Consider the following 25561-nt stretch of genomic DNA (forward strand, 5'->3'; position numbering starts at 1 on the left):
GGCTTAAATCTCTGGAGTCAGGTTTTAATTTACGATCTTCTGATTCAAGCCAACACTGCTGCCATTGGGAAGAGCAGACACTATTCTTCTAAAATTCAACTAAATAATTTCTGGAAAAAAGACATTTTGTCAAAGTTTTCCATCCTGCACTCATCAGGACAAACACAAGAATACCCATCTCAGGAAAACAACAACTTCATATTGCGTGAGAAAAGAGGGTGATTAGTTGGCAAGTGGACTCTGATTGGTAGAGGTGTTGCCATGGAGAATGCACCAGGCCATACACTGGTGGATCATATTTGTAATGGCTTTACTGAGGACTACAATGTGGACCTCTTAGAATATGAGCTCCCTGATTAAGGTAGTAATGGCTTGTTCAACCAGGGAGCCCTGCATGTGTATATAATATGGAGTGTCAGGGTTACTGGCACTCCGGGTTTATACTCTGTACCAGGAAGTACCTGTCTGACTGTTGTTTGTAAATGAATCTAAATTTGGTGAAGGGACACTGGCCTCGGAGGAGTTATTTCAATATTAAACAGCATATCTCTTCCACTATTTACAATGGGTAGTAACAGACCATACCCAACCAGCGTGTTTGCAAAACTCAAACACATGTCCATAATTAGATGTGATTCTGTGATTGGATAACACTTGCTAAATAATCCTCAGTGTGCTAAAAATTTATGCTGTCAACCATTTTAAGATTGGCAATCAGGCTTGTAGTGTGGTAGAATCCCTATAGTGCAGAAGGAGGCCATTCAGCCCATCGAGTCTGCACTGACCACAATCCCACCCAGGCCCTATTCCCGTAACCTCTCATATTTACCCTGCTAATTCCCTGACACTAGGGTTATTTTAGCATGGTCAATCAACCTAATCCGCACATCTTTGGACTGAATTTGATGAATTTGCCTATGCTGGAAGCTATATATAAACACATGGGCCTCCATCCTTTGCAGACAGAAAGAACTGGTGTACACATTGTGCCTGTTTCAGCTAAACAAAAGAACTGATAGCCATCCCTTTGACCAATCAGAGACAAGCTTAACAGTTTAATTTTAAAACAATGTTTGGCAGTTAGCTCAATCACCATTAACGTTACATTATTTTCTCTCTCAGTATAAAGCTGTTATTTCCCCTGATAGTGGTTTTTTGTGATTGTCCTGATGAGTTCAAGATGAAAAGCTTCGACAAGATGTTTTTTTTCAGCAATACTCAAGTTTCATATATCAAACGACTATTTAAATTATTTCCATGTGTTACTTAATTCTCAAACTGATTATTTTAGCAATGTATGGTGAAAATTGCAAATAAAAATTAATCAATTATAAAAATGTTGCTGATTCTTGGGCTACTGGGCCATGATCCATGTCCTGACTCTTCCCCCACGTAGTTGAAAGTAAGCTTTGACGCACACACCATAGAAAGCATTCTTTCTGGTTGTATCACAGCTTGGTGTGGCTCCTGCTCGGCCCAAGACCGCAAGGAACTACAAAAGGGTCGTGAACGAAGCGCAGTCCATCACTCAAACCAGCCTCCCATCCATTGACTCTGTCTACACTTCCACTGCCTTGGAAAAGCAGCCAGCATAATCAAGGACCCCACGCACCCCGGACATTCTCTCTTCCACCTTCTTCTGTCAGGAAAAAGATACAAAAGTCTGAGGTCACGCACCAACCGACTCAAGAACAGCTTCTTCCCTGCTGCCATCAGACTTTTGAATGGACCTACCTTGCATTAAGTTGATCTTTTTTTACACCCTAGCTATGACTGTAACACTACATTCTGCACTCTCTCCTTTCCTTCTCTATGAATGGTATGCTTTGTCTGTATAGCGCGCAAGAAACAATACTTTTCACAGTTTCCCAATACGTGACAATAATAAATCAAATCAAATTTCTTTGGTTCCTCTCCTCTTAGAATAATTGCTTCATAAAGCGAAGCTGCCCAGTATTCCCACCTCTTCTGGATTCTGATCCCTGTATAGAACTTGGACCATCATATGTTGGTGAAGCTGGTGCGACAGTAACTGGATGGGATTAGTGTGTAATCTCATGGACATCAAGCTCAGAATGTATCTGATTTCACCCAGGTGAGTCCCAGAAAGCAATACGACAGTTTGGTTTCTCTCTGCCGCAGCACAGTTGATCTTACCAGAGAGTGAGTAGTCTGTATTGGTCATCCGCATGGCAGGGGTGTACGATACGCGGGGCATGTCGTGACCTTTTTCCTTCTGCTTCCACTTGTACCAGATAAACAGAACCAGCAACACGACTATTATTAGGAGAAGAATAATGATTCCTGTTATGGCACCAACGGAATGTCTGTCTGATGCCAGAGCTGGACTGATCCTCGTGTAGGGGTTCAGTTCATCCATTAGCAAGGCAGCTGGAGGAGAGAACACACTTGTCAGATGAAGAACATTTGTCACTTCTAATTCACCACATTACACAGAACTTACTGCACGGAAACTGGCTATTCTTCCGAACAATATCCATGTTCATCCCTCCTTCCACCCTTCCTCACCAGCAATTCCTCTATTCCTTTCTCCCTCCTGTACTTAGCTAGATTCCCCTAATTGTATCGATTTAAGGTTGAAGTTCAACAGGCGATAATGTTTTGTTATTAAAGATATTTTTTGGTTAAACTTCAAACTAAAGAGAATTGAAAACAGATACAGGAAAACTGGGTGCCCCGCAACACATCTAATTTTGCTGCAACACCGAGGATCACTGTCCCCTTGTGGTTTCTTCCTGATTTCTAAAGTTTAAAGTTTATGTATTAGTGTCACAAGTAGGCTTACATTAACACTGCAATGAAGTTACTGTGAAAATCCCCCAGTTGCCACATTCCAGCACCTGTTCGGGTACACTGAGGGAGAATTTAGCATGGCCAATCCACCTAACCAGCACGTCCTCCGGACTGTGGGAGGAAACCGGAGCACCCGGAGGAAACCCACACAGGCACGGGGAGAACGTGCAGACTCCACACAGACAGCGACCCAAGTCAGGAATCGAACCTGGGTCTCTGGTGCTGTGAGGCAGCAGTGCTAACCCCTGTGCCACCGTGCCACCCTGTTATAGAGAGGTGGAGGCTGGGAGGTTTCAAGTGGAACTCACATACCCGCCCACAGAAGAAAAGGAGAAACTGCAGATTCACTCTCATGACCTCAGGGAGAGGTTAACAGATGCAGGATGTTGAACTCTGAGGGGAAGGTTGGAGAGAGAATCCGACACTGATTCGCTAGCCTTTGAAACAGTCCTTAACTCAACCAGCCAGGAGGTGGCATCCTTCAATTGTCTGCATCAGCAGTGACCTGCAGATAATTTCTTCAAATGAAGGAATCTGAAACCAGCTAGCATGGGGTGTGGAGATTCTCCAGCACTGTCCAAAGTGGTTTGAACTGAGTGTAATGGGATCAACCTAATTGAATCTGATCCTTTTATGCTCTCCATCGTACTTTCAGAGAACAGCAGGCAAGGCCATTGTTGAACCAGTTGTCAGGAGACGGATTTTATTTACTTTGGTTAACTCTTCCTCCATGATTTTTCTTGTCTCCCGTGTGAACATGCATCACTTGCGGCATGGTGGCACAGTGGTTAGCACAGCTGCCTCACAGCGCCAGGGACCCGAGTTCAATTCCCGGCTTGGGTCACTGTCTGTGCGGAGTCTGCACATTCTCCCCGTGCCTGTGTGGGTTTCCTCCGGGTGCTCCGGTTTCCTCCCACAGTCTGAAAGATGTGCTGGTTCGGTGCATTGGCCATGTTAAATTCTCCCTCAGTGTTACCCGAACAGGTGCCGGAGTGTGGCGACTAGGGGATTTTCACAGTAACTTCATTACAGTGTTAATGTAAGCCTACTTGTGACACTAATAGATAATCTAATCTCTGAATCATCCTCCCAATAATATTCAGGGGACAGCGATGTGTAGCTTTTGTTCGTAGACGATGATTCTACATCCTACACTGCCCACTTCAGTGACCCCTACCTCCTGGCACAAAATGGGTGGATATGGCTGGAAATTTCTCTGGCTCCTATTCTCATAACTGCCTCTGGGGAGATTCCCCACTGAGGAAAGAAACCTGCCTCAATTTGTAACATTGTCTGACCCAGGAAAATCAGCCTCCACAACTGAGATTGGCTGGAATTTCACCGAAGGGATGCATCACAGACAATATCTCTCACGTGGATAATGGAGGGGAGCCCATTAAATATTCCACAATGATTAGCATTTAAACTACCACACGTCACTCCTAAGGTTGAATTTAACCCGCAGTAGTTTAGGAAAGGAGGAAGAGAAAATTAATGAGGAATAGTTTCCTCTGTGATCTCGATCCAAAACACAAAACCCCACTTGACCCAGGAGCCTCTACAATTCTCAGTAAATCATTCCCTACGTCTGACACCCCACACACTACTGAGGCTGGGGCTAAATGGCATGTCTTTGCACAAAGATAAAACTTGATCTCTGTACTTCCACTTTTATCATATTTTATGTAAAGGAACAGCCACACGAAAATCCCAAATGGTTTGGATCGAGACTTCCTGCTTATCCCAGCTTCCGATCAGAATGCAGCCTAGTTGGCACCTCGTATTGAGCCCCACAGTTGCCTTGTTTTGAAGGTTATACACATCACCTTGATCACAGCGGATGCCTTTGAATCCAGGAGTGCAGTAGCAGGTCCCAGTCACATGATCACAAGTGGCATTATTCAGGCACTCACACAACTGCTGACAACCATAGCCAAAAGTACCGGGGGGACACTCTGTAAAGCATTGGAGGATATAATTCAGGGTTCATACAATCCCTCTACAAACACAACAACATCAAAGTTTATGACAGTTATGACACAGTATTAATGAATTTGCATCATCCTTATCCATTATCCCTTATCAGAAGCATTTTGTTGAAAATGTTCTATTGACGATGATCTATTTCTTCATTTGTTTTTGTCTCATGATAGGAATTATTGTACACAAGGAGCTGGATGAGTTAATGAGTTGATTGGATGCACATTGTAAATGTCCAGAACATATTAAAATTCTTGCATCTGTACACGTTCCATCAACTCTCCCCATTATAAATTTCCATGTCCTCATTTATAATGAAAACTGTGCAGACTTTTCTTGCTCATTACTAGTGAAGTGTGTAATTATAAACCAGTCGATCACCCATCTGGGTGCAACTAGTTGAGACTTAAATGTAGTTTTCAGGTGAAGTGGAGTTAGAGGGTGCAGGATAATTGTATCAGTTTGGGGAGCGGGTGCAGCTGTAAATCAGTTCTCAAAATCATCCCTTCTTTTATTTTTCTATTTCCATTATAAATTTTATGTCCACATTTATAATAGAACCCACCTCCTGAAACTTTAAAATAGGGGATGAATGATGTCAAAGCACCTTCACCCAATTACTTCCCAATCTCTACCCGAATTCACCTGAAAATGAGACTTAGTTTCCGAGTTTGCCCTTCTCTGTCAAAATCATACCTTTTGCACAGATATGTTTTTATACATTTCGGCAATCTATTAAAAGTCTAAAAGCACTTCCTATTTTTTTCTTTCTGCTTTCAGCCTCTGTATAAAACAGGCCAAATCAAAACTGAACAGGAAGGAAGTGTGGGTGGACACGAAACGACATCTGTGAGAGGCTTTCATGACATCTTCCAATCCGTTACACCCCATGTGCAGAAGGTTATACACCTGTCCACATCGGAGACAAAAAATTGCCTCTTTGACTTCCTGGTAACATTATAGAGTGAAACATTAGAACTTTAATTACGTTAACGTGAAACATGCCATTTGTAAATGGTATTATAGAAAAAGAAAGACTTGTATTTACATAGCACCTTTTATAACCGCCTTTTGAAGTACTGCAATGTAAGAAAAACAGTAGCCAACTTCATAGAATCTCTATAGTGCAGAAAGAGGCTATTTGGCTGATCTCCGAGCCTGCACCAACAATAATCCAACCCAGGCCCTATCCCCATAACCCCATGTATTTACCCTGTTAATCCCCCTGACACTAAGGGGCAATTTAGCACGGCCAATGCACCTAACACGCACATCTTTAGGCTGTGGGAGGAAACCAGATCACCCAGAGGAAACCCATGCAGACATGGGGATAATGTGCAAACTCCACGCAGATAGTCACCCAAGGCCGGAATTGAAACCGGGCCCCTGGCGCTGTGAGACAGCAGTGCTAACCACTGCGCCACCGTGCTACCCATAAAACAGGATAAAACAGTTCAAATTGAAACTTGTGCACAGCAAGCTCCCACAATGACTCAATATTTTGTGATGTTGGCTGAGGGATCAACATTGACCACGGTACAGGATAACAGCTCTGTTCACCCTCAAACTAATGCCATGGGATCTTTTACATCCTCCCGTGTAGCCAAACGGGCCTCAGTCTCATTCAAAAACTGGTACGTTTGACTGTGCGGCACTCCCTCAGTACTGAACTGTCCCATCAATGTCAGTATCAAATGTTGGGTTCAAGCCCTAAAGCGGGGTCCAAACCCAGAACCTGTGACTCCGAATGTTACCCAACTGAGCCACAGTTAACAATCTTTCAAATATTTTAAATGTATCAGTCCTGAATTCCCTTTCTGGTTATGTCAGTGAGGCTGGTTACACATCTGGTTATACATCTGGTTACACATCTGGTTACACTCACTGATAGTTTTACAATTGGCTGCATAGGTTTTTAGATTGAATCGCTCTCTGCGCGGCTCACAGCAATGCTGGATACCAGGGCTTAGAGATCCTCCTTTGATGATGTACGCTTAACATTTACAATATGCACCTGTCCATAAAAGGGCAGCACCGCTTCCAGGGATAGCGGGTTCGCAGACTGGCCTCTGAAAGGCTCCTGTGTAAATTTGTAGTAGTTATACATAATCCCAGCGCAGTTCCTTTTAATACAACTGTTCAGTGTGTATCACTGTTGTCATGTACTTTACAGGATGCTGCTGTAATACTGTTTGATGTGTTGCCTTAAGGCTGTAAGAACAAAACAAAGGAAATGGGTTGATCCACACAGCGTTGAGTCTTATTCCCAGTCTCCCAGAAGACTCAACAACCTCTTTATTTGCACATTAACGACTCAATTCCGAACTCACCTAGTGTGTGTGGGGAAATGGATGATTTCCTTTTGTGTTTACTAACTACAACAGAAACACTCTGCCTCTGTCAAAAACATACTCCAGAGAGAGAACATTCCCCTGGTGAGGAGACCAAACACAATGTGCAGAACATGGAAGAATCGGACAGAGATGGGACTGAGAAAGTTTCATGGTTTTCTGTTAATGAGGAAGGAACAGTTGTTCAGCAGAGTCTACAACTGGGAGATACACTTTATTGAGACAGGTACCTGTCCTAGTTTTGTGTTTGGGGGGCAGGGGGAGGGGGCAATTTGATGGACCGTGTTTTGCTTGTATTATTTTGTCCGAGTCCCCAACAACACAAAGATCGTCTCACACATGACGAGCCATTAATGCTGCGACAGTGGTTTTCAGCTGAAGATTACACACAGACTGTTTTCACTTGCGCTTTGCTACCTCAGCTCAGAATTCAAACTGGCTACCAGAGAGGGAATAGCTTCAGATAATGTGGGAAGCTTTAGTTCGTCCCTGGTCTCCAAGAAACAAAACTAGTCCAAAAGGGACAAATTCCTGCCTTTGGCACTGCCGTTGCACCCCCAGGACTGCAGATCGGGAAATTCCAAACCGCCAATTTCCAGGGTTCCTTCCATTGAAAATAAGCGTCTGGAACTTTTCCATCATGACTTCCTTGTCTGGGTGTCAAGTGGCGAAATCTTCCCGTAAGGCTCCAGTAGATCCAGCAGAGATTGTAATTACAGTAAAATCTTCATTCATTACCTCGAAACACCAGGAAGCAAGCGCACTGTGGCTGTTAGATCAGATGGTTTGGTGTTTCAGGAAATGTTATAAAATTGAACGTAGACACATCAGCTGTTCACTGGGATGAACACAATGATAAATGAGTGGTCGCTGGAGTTACAGAGCTAGCGCTGCGCATGATGCCTGTTAATCCCCACTTTGTCACTGTGAAAGGAACCTGTGTATGTTTATTGGCAACATTGCTGCTCCACTCACTCAGCTCACAGCGTTTCCCGATGAATCCCGTTCGGCACATACACTCCCCGGTCACATGGTCACAGTCTGCTCCATTTTGACATTTGCAGAGCTGGATGCAATCTTTCCCAAAGAAGCCCATTGGACATCCTGCAACATAAACTCTCTGTTAGAAACAGTTTTACAATACTCTCATTCTCTGCACTATCACATCCCAATTGGAGGATCAACAAATAACAAAAGGCTAGAGGTTTAAGCTGTAATCATTTGGAATATTCTTTAGACCCAAACTTCCTCCAGTTGTCCAGCTGGTAAAGCTCCAGTAACTCTGGTGTTTGGTAGTTGCCAAGATTGGAGAATGTTGAAGCAACAGCATTGTCCCGAATGCAAGCAGCCAGAGGGGGTCCGGAGCGGAGGGGGGTCCGGAGCGGAGGGGGGGTCCGGAGCGGGGGGAGGGGGGGGGTCCGGAGCGGGGGGAGGGGGGGGTCCGGAGCGGGGGGAGGGGGGTCCGGAGCGGGGGGAGGGGGGGGGGGGGGGAGTCCGGAGCAGGGAGGGGGGGTCCGGAGCAGGGGGGGCATCCGGAGCGGGGGGAAGGGGGGGTCCAGAGCAGGGGTGGGGGGGAGGTCCGGAGCCAAGAGGGGTCTGGAGCAGAGAGGGATCCGGAGCAGAGAGGGATCCGGAGCAGAGAGGGATCCGGAGCAGAGAGGGGTTACATAGAACATAACAGCGCAGTACAGGCCCTTCGGCCCTCGATGTTGCGCCGAGCAGTGAAACCAATCTAAAGCCCCTCTAATCTACACTATTCCAATATCATCCATATGTTTATCCAATAACCATTTGAATGCTCTTAATGTTGACGAGTCCACGACTGCTGCAGGCAGGGCATTCCACTCCCTTACTACTCTCTGAGTAAAGAACCTACCTCTAACATCTGTCCTATGTCTCTCACCCCTCAATTTAAAGCTATGTCCCCTCGTGTTAGCCATCACCATCCGGGGAAAAAGGCTCTCACTATCCACCCTATCTACTCCTCTGATCATCTTGTATGCCTCTATTAAGTCACCTCTAAACTACCTTCTCTCTAACGAAAACAACCTCAAGTCCCTCAGCCTTTCCTCATATGATCTTCCCACCATACCAGGCAACATCCTGGTAAATCTCCTCTGCACCCTTTCCAACACTTCCACATCTTTCTTATAATACGGCGACCAGAACTGTACGCAATACTCCAAATGCGGCCGCACCAGAGTTTTGTACAGTTGCAGCATGACCTCCTGGCTCCGAAACTCAATCCCTCTACCAATAAAAGCTAACACACCGTACGCCTTCTTAACAACCCTATCAACCTGGGTGCCAACTTTCAGGGATCTATGCACATGGACACCCAGATCCCTCTGTTCATCCACACTACCAAGTATCTTACCATTAGCCCAGTACTCTGTATTCCTGTTACTCCTTCCAAAGTGAATCACCTCACACTTTTCCGCATTAAACTCCATTTGCCACCTCTCAGCCCAGCTCTGCAGCTTATCTATGTCCCTCTGTAACCTGCCACTTCCCTCCGCACTGTCTACAACTCCACCGACTTTAGTGTCATCCGCAAATTTACTAATCCATCCTTCTACGCCCTCATCATTAATAAAAATGACAAACAGCAGTGGCCCCAAAACAGATCCTTGCGGTACACCACTAGTAACTGATCTCCAGGATGAACATTTCCCATCAACCACCACCCTCTGTTTTCTTACAGCTAGCCAATTCCTGATCCAAACCGCTAAATCACCCTCAATCCCATGTGTCCGTATTTTCTGCAAAAGCTTACCATGGGGAACGTTATCAAACGCTTTGCTGAAATCCATATACACCACATCAACCGCTTTACCCTCATCCACCTCTTTGGTCACCTTCTCAAAGAACTCAATAAGGTTTGTGAGGCACGACCTACCCTTCACAAAACCGTGCTGACTATCCCTAATCAAATTATTCCTTTCTAGGTGATTATAAATCCTATCTCTTATAATCCTTTCCAAAACTTTGCCCACAACAGAAGTAAGGTTCACTGGTCTATAATTACCAGGGTTGTCCCTATTCCCCTTCTTGAACAAGGGGACAACATTTGCTATCCTCCAGTCTTCTGGCACTGTTCCTCTAGACAATGATGACACAAAGATCAAAGCCAAAGGCTCTGCAATCTCCTCTCTAGCCTCCCAGAGAATCCTAGGATAAATCCCATCCACCCTTTCCAGAATTGCTAACACCTCCTCCTTATGAACCTCAATCCCGTCCAGTCCAACAGCCTGCATCTCAGTACTCCCCTCAACAACACTGTCCCTCTCCTGTGTGAATACCGACAAATAATACTCATTTAGTGCCTCTCCTATCTCTTCAGACTCCACGCACAACTTCCCACTACTGTCCTTGACTGGCCCTAATCTTACCCTAGTCATTCTTTTACTCCTGACATACCTATAGAAAGCTTTAGGGCTTTCCTTGATCCTACCTGCCAAAGACTTCTCATGTCCCCTCCTGGCTCTTCTTAACTCTTTCTTTAGGTCCTTCCTGGCTAACTTGTAACTCTCAAGCGCCCTAACTGAGCCTTCACGTCTCATCTTAACATAAGTCTCCTTCTTCCTCTTCACAAGAGATTCAACCTCCTTAGTAAACCACGGTTCCCTCACACGATTGCTTCCTCCCTGCCTGACAGGTACATATTTATCAAGGGTTCAGAGCAGAGGGGGGTCCAGAGCAGAGAGTAACAGGGACGGTAAACGGACAGCATGAAGCAAATACAAGCTGCTTCCTTTTAAAGTCAGAAGATGATTACTAATTCCAAAAAAGGACTATGGTGCCCCACTGCTTTGTGCCGCAAATTACGTTTGCAACAAATAAAATTAAACATTTCCCAGGTTTAAGTGCACTAAGAAAGTGTTTGCAATAAATTTTGTCCCAAACTATGGTTCTTCAGCGTGGAAGCTTCCAGTAAAGGTGCAGCAGAGGTGCCCCAGCAAACAGGAAACCAGAGCATCACCGTGTAAATTAACAGCACAGCTTGAGGGCAAAGAGAAGAACCAGTTAGAAAAATAATGGATGTGAAATGTGTCCATTAGTTTGATGGTAACTGATTCTCGCCGGGATTGGCTACTGATGGCAGTGAATGTTTTGGAAGGCCCATTGCTGTTCCTGGGACATCCCAGCAACAATCTTCAGACACAATCCCAAAGTGTTAATTTGAGAGCTGGCTTCTTCCCTGCCTGAAATTTTAGACATTACGTACATCTCCCTGAAGACTGCTCGATCGGAGTTTCAGGCCTTGTTCCTCCTGTAGATTTCTTTATAACGCAATGGATCTGAGGGCGGGATTTTGCCCTTTGGGTCAACGCCCCAACACCAGTGTCAGAGGGGTTACAACCCCTCACTGTGGGGGAAACAATCACCCAGCAGCGATTTGCCCTGAATTAGGATTCGTGATCAGTGGGTTAGCCAGGTGGGCAGTCAAAGCTGGAGAGCAAATAGGCGAATCTCCAGCTCAGGAGAGGTTGCAGCTTCCAGGTCAGGCACGGTGGCACAGTGGTTAGCATTGCTGCCTCATAGCGCTAGGGACCCGGGTTCGATTCCCACCTTCTTCTGATTGGCTATTATTTCTCTTTAAAACTAATTAAATCCCGTTCTCAGGAGGCCAAGTTTCCAAATTAAATGTAGCTGTGATTTCAGCAGCAAATCATCAATTAGAATGAAAAATTGGCATTCTTCGAAACGGAGCGAAATATCGATTCTGGTGCCTGGAGATTTCGTAATCAGTTGTCGCAATAGATTTATTTACACGTTGATAAAAGCCCTGATGTCATAAAATTGGCTGATAAAACATCCGCAATGTGCAAGTGTATTTTCAAATAATGATTTTAGTTCGTTACTTCTAACCAAAAGTTACTAAGATTTGAGTGAAAACAAGGTCCGCTGTGATACTCTGTTTCACCACAAGAGGGCGGACACTTCCCAGGGTGGCTTTGGTTTGCACGAGGTCTCTGTTGAAACTGGTACTCACTCTGTATACAGTACAAGCCAGTCCAGCCCTGTGTACATCCACACTCGCCATCATAGGCACTGCACACTGCTCCGTTATGGCAGTTACATGAATGGATACAGTTGGGGCCCCAGTAACCCGGCAGGCAAGCTGAACGGAAAGAGAAACCCATGAATAAAGAAAACAAAACCAACAAAAATTACATGAACGAGCGCAGAATCTGGGCACCTGCCCTGGCACCGAGCAGGCCCCGCAGTGAGATACATGACGGGAATTGTGTGACCCAAGGGGATTGGGGCGAGGGGGGTGGGCGAGGGGGGTGGGGGTGGACGTGGGGGGTGGGGGTGGGCGCGGGGATTGGGCAATGGGACCAGGCAAGGGGACCGGGCAGAGAAAGGAGAACTCGAGTGAGGTAGAGAGTGAGGATCTGCAGAAACTGACCCTATCGGGAGACAGATTGTAACTGGCAGCAGCGTGGATTCAGGTAAAGGGTGTGGGCAGGGCAGCTGGAACCTGGAACCTGGGCCCTGGAACAGGAGGCTGTCCGAAGTGAGGGAGGTGAAGGTGGAGGAGAATGGGAAATATAATGTGTTACGTGCTGGAAATTTAATTCTTAGGGATCCTTTGTACACAGGTTCGGGAAAGGTAAATTCCAGGGATCAGGATCACTCGTATCTCAAATCAGCTTGAGAGAGTATTGAAGAGGGAGGAGCGAGGAACCAGCCATTGTGATCCATGTGGGAGCAACGAGAGAGGAAAGAGTAGAGCAGAGATCCAGCGTGTAGCTGGGAACTAAGTTAAGGAACAGGATCTCGAGGAGTGTAACCTGTGGATTATTATCGGAGCAATGTGCAAACTGGGGAGATGAACATGTGCTGAGTGGCCCGTGAAGAGGACAATGATAGCAACAGCAGGACGGGGAAGGCTCTGTCCAGCTGGGATGGGCTTCATCTGAACCAGGTCGGGATTGGAGTCCTAAAGGATAAACAGGACAGTCCTTGTGGACGTTAATAAATGGGAGGGCGGCTCAGACGGAAAGGGTAGCATAAAAAATAGTTTGAAAACAAGTAGAGAGATGGTCAGAGATTGTTCTTCTGCAACTAAAGGAAAATCAAAAAGATGGAAAATTATTAAAAACCAGGAGAAAAAATAAGCAGCACGAGTTAAATATCAGTGCCAGTTAGAGTGTTTAACCAAAATAAGCGTTCTTTATCCCAACACACAGAGTATAAGGAACAAACTGAATGAGTTGGAGATGCAATTTCAACTTGAAGGAAAAGTTGTGATGGCCTTTCCAGAGTCTCGGCTGTGACAGTCCGGATTGGGAGTGAAATCTATCAGGTTACAAGATCCACAGGAAAGACTGGGAAATGGGAAAGGGGTGGTGGCCTTAGTGATGAAGAATGAAATCACTTCAATGATAAGAGAGGATATAACAATAAACAGGCAGTGGAGATTTTATAGGTAGATTTAAGAAATAGAATGGAGTTTATGACGGGGGATGGGGCGGGAGTTGGATATAGAATGCCCCCAGCAGCAGAGAAATGATAGAATATACACCTGGTGATGAGATAAGCGTGTAGCAGCAGCAGAGGGTTTACTGAGAGAATTTAGCTTTAAAATAGTCTCCGATAATTAGAGTCACTCACGTTATAAATGTAGTGAAGTTCTAAAGTGCCTTTGAAATAGTTTTCTGCAATAATATGTTCCAGAATCAACAAGGCGTCAGGCTATAGATTAGATTAGAACAATAAGTGAGATTTACTGAACTGCCATCATCATATGTTTGAGTTCAATGTAGTGTTTGAACGGGGAGCTCAGTCAGTCCAGCTACTCAGATTCTAGATTAAGGTAAGGCTGCCTTTCAGTGCAATGAGACAGAGATGATTTGCCCATTGAACAGATAAAAAGACTGAGATTCATGGAAATGTTGTAAAAAACAGAATGTGATACAGAGCCAGTTAATACCCCACAGGAGTCAGCAACAACATTGCAGCTACCCTAACCATAACCTTCCAAAACTCGCAGTGTGTGCCACTCCTTTATTTAGGAATATAGGAAACAGGAACAGAAGTAGACCCTTCAGCCCCTCAAACCTGCTATTCTACTAGACCATGGCTGCTCTTCCACCTCAACTCCATTTTCCCACGGTGTCCCTATATCCCTTAATATCTTCAATATCTAGAAGTCTATCGATCTTGGGCTTGAAGACTCACTGACTGAGCTTCCACAGCCCTCTCTGGGAGAGAATTCCAAAGATTCATCCCCCTCTGAATGAAGATAATTCCTCCTCATCTCAGTCCTAAATGGCCTGTAATGACTTCAATCAGGCCATTGAGGGAGCGATTTTCAAAATTCACATCCTTATTTTTGAATCATTGAATGGACTTGCCCCTCCCCTATTTCTGGAATCTCCTTCAGTCCGACAACCTTCCCGGGATCACTGCACTTATCCAATTCCAGCCTCGTGGGCCATCCCTAATTCAACCACTCTGCCACTGGTGGGCAGCCGGGGCCCGAAGCTCCGGAATTCTCTGGAATTCTCTCTCGATATCACTCTGCCTCACTTTCCTCCATTCTGCTGCCGCTTATAAAATCACCTCTTTAATCAAGCTTCTGGCACCTGGCCCAACATCTCAAATGGATCAGTGTCAAATTTTGTTCCATAACATTCCCGTAAAGCACCATGGACAGTTTTATTATGTTAAAGATATTATAGCGGTGGAAGTTGTTGTTTGCAATTACTGGAGTTGATAGTTGTGGATACGGTGCCTCAAGGTCTTGAAACTGTCTAGCGGCTGCGAGTCGGCGTGGAGATGTAAAGGGTAGACCATGTCTGACAAACCTGATCAAAGAGGTGACTCAAGCGTTAGAGAAGGCAATGTGTCCGGATGTTACTGATATGCACTTAAAGAAGCCATTATATAAATACCTTTATACAATACTATTCAGTAAAGTTGAAGCTCATGGAATTGAAGGCAAACTATTGATTTGGTTAGGAAATTGGCCAAACAGCAGGACACAGAGTGCTTGATGGCCAGCCCAGGCACGATGGGCCAAAGGGCCTCTTTCTCAGATGTAAAACTCTATGCGTAGGTCCTCTAACTGGCAGCTGAGTCGAGTGACATCCTGCAAGGATGTGTAATCAGGGCCTCCACTAGTCACCATGTTTATTAATGATTTAGACGATGGGACAGGAAGACATGTTCCGAGGTTGCTGACAGCACAAAACTAGGTGGCATTCTGAGCTGTGACGATGGAAACATTAAATAACAAAGTGATATTAACAGAGTAAATCAATGGGTTAAATTGTGGCGAATGAATTTTAATGCAGTCAAATATGAGGCTTTAACGTCACACGGATAGAAGAGAGGACCTTGTAAATGGTGAAAGGCCAGGAACAGAGGCAGCCCAAAGGGTCTTTAAATCATAAAGCATCAAGGGCAGGCACAGATAGTCATCAAGAAGGTTAATGGAATGCTGGTCTTTATATCGAGTGGGCTAAAACACAAAGGGGTACAAGTCATGCCACAACGATACAAAGCCCTGGTTAGACCTGGGTCAGTGTGAGCAGTTCTTGGCACCGCATCTTAGAAAGGACATTTTGTCTCTGTATGGAGTGAGGAATGGGTTTCTCAGAATGATACCCGAGCTCCACCTGTTAAAAGACAAGGAGAGATTACGCAAACTAGGGTTGTATTTGCTGGAATTTAGAAGGTTAAGGGGAAAGTACTGCCATTGACTGGGGAGCTGAAGGCCCAGGGATCTTCATGGGGTTACTTGAGTCAAGGACCTTTAAAAATGATGTATGGGATCCGATTCCAGGATTCCTGCCCCATTCTTATTTACAGGAATTTTTACTGGCACAGGATGAGGGTTCAGTTAGCGATCCTGCCCATGGCACTCCCACTCCTGCCAGCTCCATTCCAGGGGTGGGCATTTCAAACCACCCACATGGAGGTTTATGTTGTTAGTAGATGTGGGGGGCTTGGGGGAGGGGGGGGGTGGGGTGGGGCGGTGCAGCTAGTCCTGAGTTGGAACAAAAACAGAAACAGCCATTCAACATTTCCTCCGGATTACATTTTCATAAAACTGTCAATTAATCAGAGCCATTCATACTATCAACGAGCGACAAGGTGCTATCATCCACCTCACATCTCTTAATTGTGTGTGTGAATAAACCAACAGGCATTGAAAAAAAAACTCTTCAAAGAAAGATCTGGTGGATACAAAGTAATAAGGATATCATTCAAGCAAAGGCATCACTCCCCTCTTCGGTTGTGTAAACACTGCCTGCTTAGAGCTAAATTTAGCTGAGCTGTTGGGTTAACCGTAGTTGAAGTGTGAAGTTCTGACATTCATGATGTCAAATGGTCAGTCCCAGTGGACAGAGGCTGGCCTTACAGACCTGCGAGCTTTGCCGTCTGCCCGCCCCCATGACTGCCTTGGGTCTGTCCCTGGCGGCTGCGAGGCTGAATCCATTCTGTCCCTGCCTCCCTGGAATGAAAATACGGCAGGAAGGAGCCTCCTCAACAAGAGACGGGTTTTCGGAATTGGTAACTTCCCCGGCTCCTGTTTCCAACTTCTTCACAAAAATCTGACCCTAGGTCGAGGGGGCACAGTCTAAGAATGAAAAGCTAGAGACAGCCACTCTTTCCAGGAGTGAAGTGAGAAACATTTCTCCAACCAGAGAGTGGTACAAGTTTGGAATTCTCAATTCAGCAAACAATAATTGATGCTCGACCAATTACCAGCCTGAAATCTGAGATTGATAGATTTTTGATAGCCAATAGATATTGAGGGATGTGGGACAAAAATATAGGTCTGGATTCTCCGACCTCACTCGCAGAGGATAAATGGTCTCATCTTGTTTCGAACAGAGAGTTCATTGGCAAACAGTAAAAACATGAATAAGGGCTTTCTGGATCACAGTTGAAGTGAGCCTTTGATATTTTCATTTCATTTCAATTTATGAATCACTTCAAAAAGAAAGAAACCTCAAAGAGAGAATAAAGATTCACTCATCGTGATTCACTGTTAATGTCAATGAATCTATTGCCAATATTCACAATTTTGATGAACCCTTGTGTGTTTTGTTTTATTTCTAACAACGTTATCGAGACAGTGAGTGTTGTTGGTATAATTTGGGAGGTGGGCGGGGGCGCGGGCGGTGATCTGGGGTTCGAGCTCCTCCGGGGGAAAGGAATCTGATCAGAAGTTTGAAACATGTCGATGGAAGAAACTCATCAATTTATTGGAAGAAAAGCAGACCAGGAAACACTCCAGACACTAGATTCATCCAATCACAACAATTGCCCAATCCTGTGACACAGAAATGGAAAAGTTGCTGGAAATTTCAGGGTAATTAAACAAATTTAAAACACACTAATGTGGGAGCTTTGATCCACATTACACATTCGCAGTTGCATTATTGTAACATGAGTAGAAAGTATCGCTCCTATTCCGTGTTTAAAGTAAATGCTAACAATCCAAATATGTAACTGTTTCCAATTAGTCAGGATTTTCAGTAACTGACATCTCTTTATCACTCAGTGTCAATCATTCCCAGCCCACTGCCGCTTGTCCTCCACATTATAGATCACGCCAAGAAACAAGCCATCAATATCTAGTGATGGTCAAAATTATGAGGAATATTTTCTGCAAGAAACATGAAGCATTTTAATTTTCGGTTTCACCCAATGAAGCATTTTGTTCGCTCACTGGCTACTCCCTGTCATGTGATGATCTGTATGTGACATTTTAAAATCTGTAACCAAAGTGTGTGTGTAAATGTGCCTGCAGGTCTCTCTGTGTGGCTCTGCACACACAGTTTTTTAAAGTTTATTAGTGTCACAAGTAGTGTCACATTGACACTGCAATGAAGTTACTGTGAGAATCCCCTAGTTGCCATACTCCGGCGCCTGTTCGGGTACACCGAGGGAGAATTTAGCATGGCCAATGCACCTAACCAGCACGTCTTTCAGACTGTGGGAGGAAACTGGAGCACTCGGAGGAAACCCACGCAGACATGGGGTGAATGTGCAGACTCCGCACAGACAGTGACCCAGGCTGGGAATCGAACCCGGGTCCCTGGCGCTGTGAGGCAGCAGTGCTAACCACTGTCATAACACCCTGATCTTTGGTCTGGTACAATCCTGAGAGCAGGAAAGAATTGAGCTCAGGAAGATGTGATGCACCAGGTTTGGTTTCCGCTGTCCTTTCTACAGACTGGCTCCAGATAAACCTTGACAAATTTCAAACCGACAGCTTAAACTGACTGATGAGTGAACTTTCCCTTTTGCAGATTCTTAAAGTAAAACTACAAGAAACAAATCATCTCTGTAAATAATCGAGCATGACATTAATATAGAACAGAAAATAAAAATTAAACTATCTCTCCAAACATCCTGGCTGGGATTCTATGATCTTGTTCACCCCACTACCGCTGTCAGCGAGAACAGAACATTGTTCGCTCAGCTCAAACTCCATTCGGTGCAGCGGGACTGGAAAATCCCTGTCGTGGGCAAGGTCGGAGAATTCCAGCCCCCGTCTGCTTGGTCAGTTATTTGGAGTGAGATTGGGAGGTTTTGAGACAGTCCCTTTCTGAAAGTGATTCTCCCCCCCCATCAGGCTGCAGCTATTGAGGCTGGCACAAAGTGACTGTTGGATAGCACAGCTTTCAATATTTCTCCCAGCTAATAAAATATCAGTTCTCGGGATTTTCTGAGCATGTTCTTCCAACTCCCTCACTGACTGTAAAATCAATTTGCTGATCTCCTGCACTTTTACAGCCAATTTCAACAATGTTTCAGAAAATGAGCCAATGTTTTGACAATGGAAATTGGGAACTCTGCCAATGTGCACTTAAAATATTTAGCCAACGTCTTATAAAGTTTACAGTGTGAGAGAGAATCTGGAGTGGTCTTGCACATCTCCAGTGATTTGCCACAGTTTGTGTGTGAGAGGGGAATCTGGGGTGATCTGCTGTTGTTTTGAGACAGTAAGAAGTCTGACAACATCGCTACCCCAGTCCAACGCCGGCATCTCCACGTTTTGAGACATTACAGAGAGTTGAGGCAGCACTGTATAAATGCAAATTTTTCTATCACTTACTGTGAGAACAATCCTTCCCGATCCAGCCTGGGAAACACTGACAGGATCCATCGATAGGATTACAGGTGCTGTTGTTTGAACAGGAACAAATTCCAGAGCAGTTCTTTCCAAATCTTCCACTCGCACATACTTTAGAAAGGAAAACAAAATTCAGACAAGTACATTAACATCATGCTAACAGGCAAGGTCACCTTAGCTGAACAAAATGACTTATTAAAGGCTTCGAGATTCCTAGTCCCTGCTCCCAATCTCAATCCTGCCTTTGACCAGTTCTCTCTCCCACCCCAGATCCAACCTCTGCTTCCTGTCCCATTCCTGGTTCAATTCCTACCCCTCCCTATTCCTGCATCTGGTTCACTCACAGTCCTCCCTCCGTCCCAGTTCCTGGGCCTCGGAAGTGCGGTTTAAATGGGGTGGAGTAGGGGGAGCTGGGGAAATTCCCGGCACTGACTGGCAGTAAGTTGTGAAGCCTGAAGAAGCCTTTTAAAAATCTCTTCCCTTCCTTCCTCCTGTGAAGGAACAGCCGCACTTGGAAATAATCAGAAATTCCTAGCATTTCTAGAATCAAAAAATAGCAAATCAGTAACAGACACTGTTACCCCTTTAATTGCCAATAAAATATAACACAAGTGCACCTTCCATTTCTGTAAGTATTTTAACCTTTTATTAACGACCTTGTCCAGAAACATTATTATTATTAGAAACAGAAAATGAAAGCAGGTCTGGCAGCATCTTGGAGAGTTAATCTTTGAGTCGGGTACATGATGCTTTTCCACAAGTAGCTGCTGCAATTTGCAGTACATTTTGTGCTTTGCTGGATTTTATTTTTTGTAAGTTACTCCAGTTTTTCTGTTCTGCATTCCAGGTTTCTCTACCCCATAAACATTTCTCCTGGCCAAGGGATTAGGCAAACATAACCATCGCTGCTTGCCTCTGGCTGCCAACAAATGCATGAGAGCAGTATCGAGGGCTGTTTTATGCTATTTCCCCCTTGACCAAGAGGTAGTCAAGGTTAAATGAGAGGAAAGAGCTTTTTTTTTTAACCTGTTTGAAGCCCAGTGCTGTGAGGAAATCAGTGTTGGAAAGATTGTGAATTTCATGCTCACAGCATTGGCAACCTATTGCCTCCAAAATGCAAAGCAGCAAAGCAAAAGGAACATCACTCTGTATTCTGGAAAGCAGCTTGTGCATGTGTGTGTGTGTGTGTGTGTGTGTGTGTGCGTGTGTGTGTGCGTGTGTGTGTGCATGTGTGTGTGTGTGTGTGTGTGCATGTGTGTGTGCATATGTGTGTGTCTCTGTGCTCCTGACTGCCAAGGGCATTCACAGGTGTAATCAAAAGTATTTCAGTGTGAAACAGAAGCCTGAGAAAGCGGCCAGTGAATTCCCGGGGAAGCGCAGTGCAGAGGAATGGTCAAAGGGCAGATGAGGGCAGGCATATTTGAGCAAATATCAAAAAATGCAGTCACGTGCTAGGATTGCCAACTCAGCAAGCTGTCACAAAGTATCTGAGGGAAGAGAATGACTGAGAGAGAGCAGAGAAATGAATGAGAGCAGCAAGTTCAGTCCAAAAAAAATTGCACAGAATTGACAATGCAGTCCGAGTAGTTAGCGATAATGTTCATTTTCACACCGCCAATTATTCTGTTCCCAGATTTCCTTTTCTCTTCGACAAACTATCCAACCCGTTCAGACGTTCATACAGGTTATCGGAGGCGAGGGGGTGCAGAGTTGAGGTCACAATCAAATCAGTCATTGAATGGTGCAGCAGGATCAAGGGGCCGAGTGGCCTCCACCTTCTCCTAATGCGTATGTTCAATAGGGAAACATTTCCAGGGTCTCTGATCTCTCATTCCATAGCCTCGCAATACTCTGCATAAAAACATTTGTCATGTCTTGCTCTAAATTTTTTATTTGAATCTTATGCTTATGCCCACTCGTTCTAGAATCTCCTATCATTGAAGACAGCCAATTTCTATTGACACTGTTCTATCCTGTCATAATTTTAGAAACATTCTGTTAAATGGTCTTTAATCTCTGGTGTTCCAATGAAAATAGCCTTAATTATCGAAGTTTAGAAACATAGAAACATAGAAAAACGACAGCACAAAACAGGCCCTTCGGCCCCACAAGTTGTGCCGAACATATCCCTACCTTCTAGACCTACCTATAACCCTCCATCCTATTAAGTCCCATGTACTCATCCAGGAGTCTCTTGAAAGACCCCATTGAGTTTGCCTCCACCACCACTGACGGCAGCCGATTCCACTCACCTACCACCCTCTGTGTGAAAAACTTACCCCTAACATTTCCCCTGTACCTACCCCCCAGCACCTTAAACCTGTGTCCTCTCGTAGCAGCCATTTCCACCCTGGGAAAAAGCCTCTGAGAGTCCACCCGATCTATGCCTCTCAACATCTTATATACCTCTATTAGGTCTCCTCTCATCCTACGTCTCTCCAAGGAGAAAATATAAAGTTTCTCTTTATATTTGGGTTTCCTCATTCCAGGCTGAATCCTCTCCATTGCCTCAACATCCTTCCTGTAGAGTGGAGTCCAACATTGAAATGTGTCGATCTCTGTTTTATTTGGCTGTGTTTCTCCCCAGTCGCGTGTTGTCATTTAAAATAAACTGTTTTGTGGTTGATGTTATTGACTTGTTTGTTAAATCCTGTGTATTTTTTTGGGGGGTGGGGGGGTTGGGGGGGTGTATGTCTGAGCTTTTGGGCGTGATCCACCCAAACTGGCACCATCTCTCTGGCACTGGCAGCATCTGTCAGTTGGGATTCACCATCTGAAAGATGCAAATGTATGCGTCACAAGCAAACCCGCTGGCCAGAGATTGGGGCGCACTGTCCCCCCCCCCAAAAAAAACAAATGGTGAAACCCCCACTGGCAGGAGAGCACAGAGGTAATCTATTTCCCCCCAAACCCCAATCCCCAACCAACACCACAAAGGCCTGAGGGTACCCAGCCCAAATGTCCTCCCCTCAGGCCCCCTTCAGGCCCTGCTCCTTTGCAGTGCCACCAGTGCACTGCCCCCTGACACCTTGGCACAGGGTCCAGTGCCCATGGGCCTCTCTGCTGCTGCCAGGCTGCAGAGGGAGGAGCCCCCAAGGGTTGGGTGGGCTCGGGTTGGGAGCAAAGGTTTGACCTTGGCACTCTCCCCTGGAATGGGGGTCTTGTGGCTGGATTGCCCCTTCTCGCCCTGGGAAAGGTGTTGTTCAGTTTCAGTGTGGTGAATTCAGACACCGTCCTGGGGTAAAATATTCATTATTGTCTCTGTCCTCGAAAACAGTTCCCTGCTCACTTCAATCAGCTGCACTCCATTCAGCAGAAGCGGTTCCCCTTTCTCTTTCTAGGAAGCGACAGATGTGAGAAAACCCCTTTCAATCCTCTGACTGAAGTAAGTCAGTCACTTTCACCAGGAGGGAAATTCCTATCTCCATAGCTGTTCATTCAGCCTCATTGCTTTAACACAGCATTTGTTTCAAGCTTCTGAGCCTTCATAGAAAGCTAAGAGCCTTTGAAATGCCTTCAAACTCTCTGAAAACCTTTGTTTCCATTCAATTTCGGTCCAGTCCCTTAACTCTCATTTGATTGACAGCTTAATGGTTTTACACAGCCTCCAGTCAGCTGTGTTAGTTTACCTTTTTCTTTCATACTTGAATACATCTCAAGTATCCCCCCCATTGTCCTGATTGCAATATTTACAGAAAAGCGGAACTGAAAAGCATTTAGCTGCTTTGAAGTTGCCTACAGCTGAGACAATCAAATGAGAGTTAAAAGTGGCACTGGAACTGTGATGGGAATCAATGTTTTCGGGAATGGAGAACGAGAGAAACTTGAAAACAATGATTCAAAAAAATAAGTGCTCTCAGATACAATGGCCGGAATTTTCACAAAATTTGTCAGTGTGTCAGTTTCAGACTAAGAATGGTGTGTATCTCTCCAGATGCACAGCCGAGTTTTCTCTCCAGCGTTTCTGGCACTCAGTGCAAACAGAATCTGGGGTGTGGTTTGTGTCGTTAGTCTGGTGGGACAGGGCCTGATAGAGTCGGCAAGGCCGGCTCCACCGCGATCGGGGCACCGTCTTTAGGAGATTTAGCAGCCAATACGGAATTTGTGTCTGCGGATAGGGGGGCCACTAAATCGCGGCCAATATATATCTAAACATGACAACATCAATCAGATTGTGTTGAATATTCAGTATATTAGCTATTTGAACTCTTTAATTATGTAACTATCTTGTTACACTCCTAGTTGGGTACTCAATGATTTATAAATCTCAGATGTGCATTACCCTCTGTTTATTGCCTTTTGTGGGACTTTTATTTAACAGTGTAAACTTTGAACAGTTTAATGGGTTGTTATATACTTAGTCCTCAAAACTATCGAACTTTTGGGGAAAACTTTCTCTGTGATCCTCCTTTTAGTTATCAGTATCCAGTTTGCAGGTGATACACACTCTTTTCAGCCTCCTGATCCAACTATCAAATTGGCCCCAAGACCAATCATTTCTTAGATTATGCCCTCAGTCAATTAAGAGATCTCGTTTTAAGTTGCAGACGACAGGAGTTCCACAGCAGAGCAAAGCACATCAAATCCTTCTTCAGATGATTCATTTGATAATACACCGCTGCTTTTTAACTGCACTGGGGATTCGCTGCATTAATCTATATTTAATTCATGTTTAATGACTTTGGATAAAAACTTCATGGAATTGGGTAAATCAAATATTTTTGGAAAAAGTTGAGGAATCAGAGAAACTTGCAATTAAAGTTACTAACGAGCATAGCCCTGAATTCAGGTAAAGTGCCTAGGGAACAAAATTAAGCCTTTCAGAGAAAGAAATCAAAGAGATAATCCGACATGTGTTGCTGTCGATGCTTCATCTCATTATATTCGGAAACATACGTCAGGAATTGGGTTATATTATCACAGCCCCGATTCGCCATCTCACACTCACTGCCTAATGAGGTTCCACTGCCTGACGCACATTGCAAAACTACCTCGGAACTATAGGAAATGGATGGGAACATCCAGACTGGGAAGGGGCAAATCGGTTTTGAGGATGCAGACTCCAGAGCACAGACACAAATACAGGAGAACCTCTAAACTCCTTAAAAGGTGACGTACCAGGACAATCACAGATTGATGCATCATTCAGCAGGATTAGCAGGTGAACATAATAAAGTTGCTGCCCAACTTCACCACACTTTGGAGCTGCCAAAGTCCAGGCCACCTTGGCAAAATGAAACGGCCTTTATAAACTCAGAGGAATTTGACTCCAGCAGTGAGGCAGCATCGATTGGATCATTACATCAACTTTGAACAGTACTTTTTGCTTAAGTCATCTTAGTCAAACTTATTTAAATTGAAAGTGGTTTACAAGGATAGCTCCTCGGAGAGTAAAATCTCCAGAGAAACCCACCAACTCTTCCATCGGTCACAGACAGAGGAAAAACACAGATACAACGAGGCCTTCAGTGACTAGGATTGTTGTGGAACACACCACTGGGATCTCTGTGCCATGCCTCAAACAGTGTCTTACTATACAGACAGTAAGGAAAGACTCCCATATCATTGACGTACACTGTGTATCACATAACACTGCAACACAGCGACCTAACCATGGGGGAAGAGACCAGCCCTCAGCTGAGGCCAGAATGATCAGGCCGGAGTTAAATATTTTATTCTGCTTTTTACTGCACCCCACTTCCTGCATTTTAATTTCCACCTGCGTGACAAGGGTCTGGCACATATAGGTTAATGTAGCACAGAACCACCCCACACAGTGATGTAAAAGAGCACAAAGTCAGCTGAGTGTTGGACAGAGCCCAGTATCCGAGCAAGCATGGAGACAGCGCCCATCTTGAACCCTTTAATGTACATTTGTAAATAATTCTAAAAGTCAATAAAGAGTGACAAGGTTGAGAAGGTGGGGCCTTTATGAATAACCTCAGCCAGTGCGGGAATTGAACCTGTTCTGTTTGCGTCACTCTGATCACGAGCCAGTTGCCCAGGCACTGAGCTAAAGCGACTCCCACCTGCAGGAGCACCCAGTTTAGAAATGTCCAGAAAAAACAGGAGAGCAGGACTAATCCAATAGCTCTTCCAAGGCACCAACAATAGGTCGTATGATTCTAAATACTGGAACGAGGTTTCATGAGTAAATATCAGAGTTTAGTGAAGAAAGCAAATTACATTCCTGACTTTTGATTCAGCAAGTACAGAGTATCGAAAAGCAGACAGACATGGGGCAGAAACGATGATGCGGGCACAAAGTCCTGAGAGAGTCAGGATATGAGATTCTCGTTACGGGGAGTGA

General features: G+C 44.8%; 1 protein-coding gene across 1 annotated transcript in view; it reads right to left on the minus strand.

Annotated features, from left to right (window-relative positions):
- megf11 (multiple EGF-like-domains 11) overlaps positions 1–25561 on the minus strand; it is a 270326-nt gene that overhangs the window by 27590 nt on the left and 217175 nt on the right. Inside the window, exons 13-17 of the mRNA XM_078241895.1 lie at positions 19234–19362; positions 12142–12270; positions 8121–8249; positions 4641–4769; positions 2158–2391 (exon numbers count right to left, since the gene is read on the minus strand). Of these exons, the coding sequence (XP_078098021.1) occupies positions 2158–2391; positions 4641–4769; positions 8121–8249; positions 12142–12270; positions 19234–19362 (750 nt within the window). The remainder of the gene's footprint in view (positions 1–2157; positions 2392–4640; positions 4770–8120; positions 8250–12141; positions 12271–19233; positions 19363–25561) is intronic.

The sequence above is a fragment of the Mustelus asterias genome, chromosome 24, assembly GCF_964213995.1.
Source record: "Mustelus asterias chromosome 24, sMusAst1.hap1.1, whole genome shotgun sequence".
In the NCBI taxonomy this organism is placed as follows: domain Eukaryota; kingdom Metazoa; phylum Chordata; class Chondrichthyes; order Carcharhiniformes; family Triakidae; genus Mustelus; species Mustelus asterias.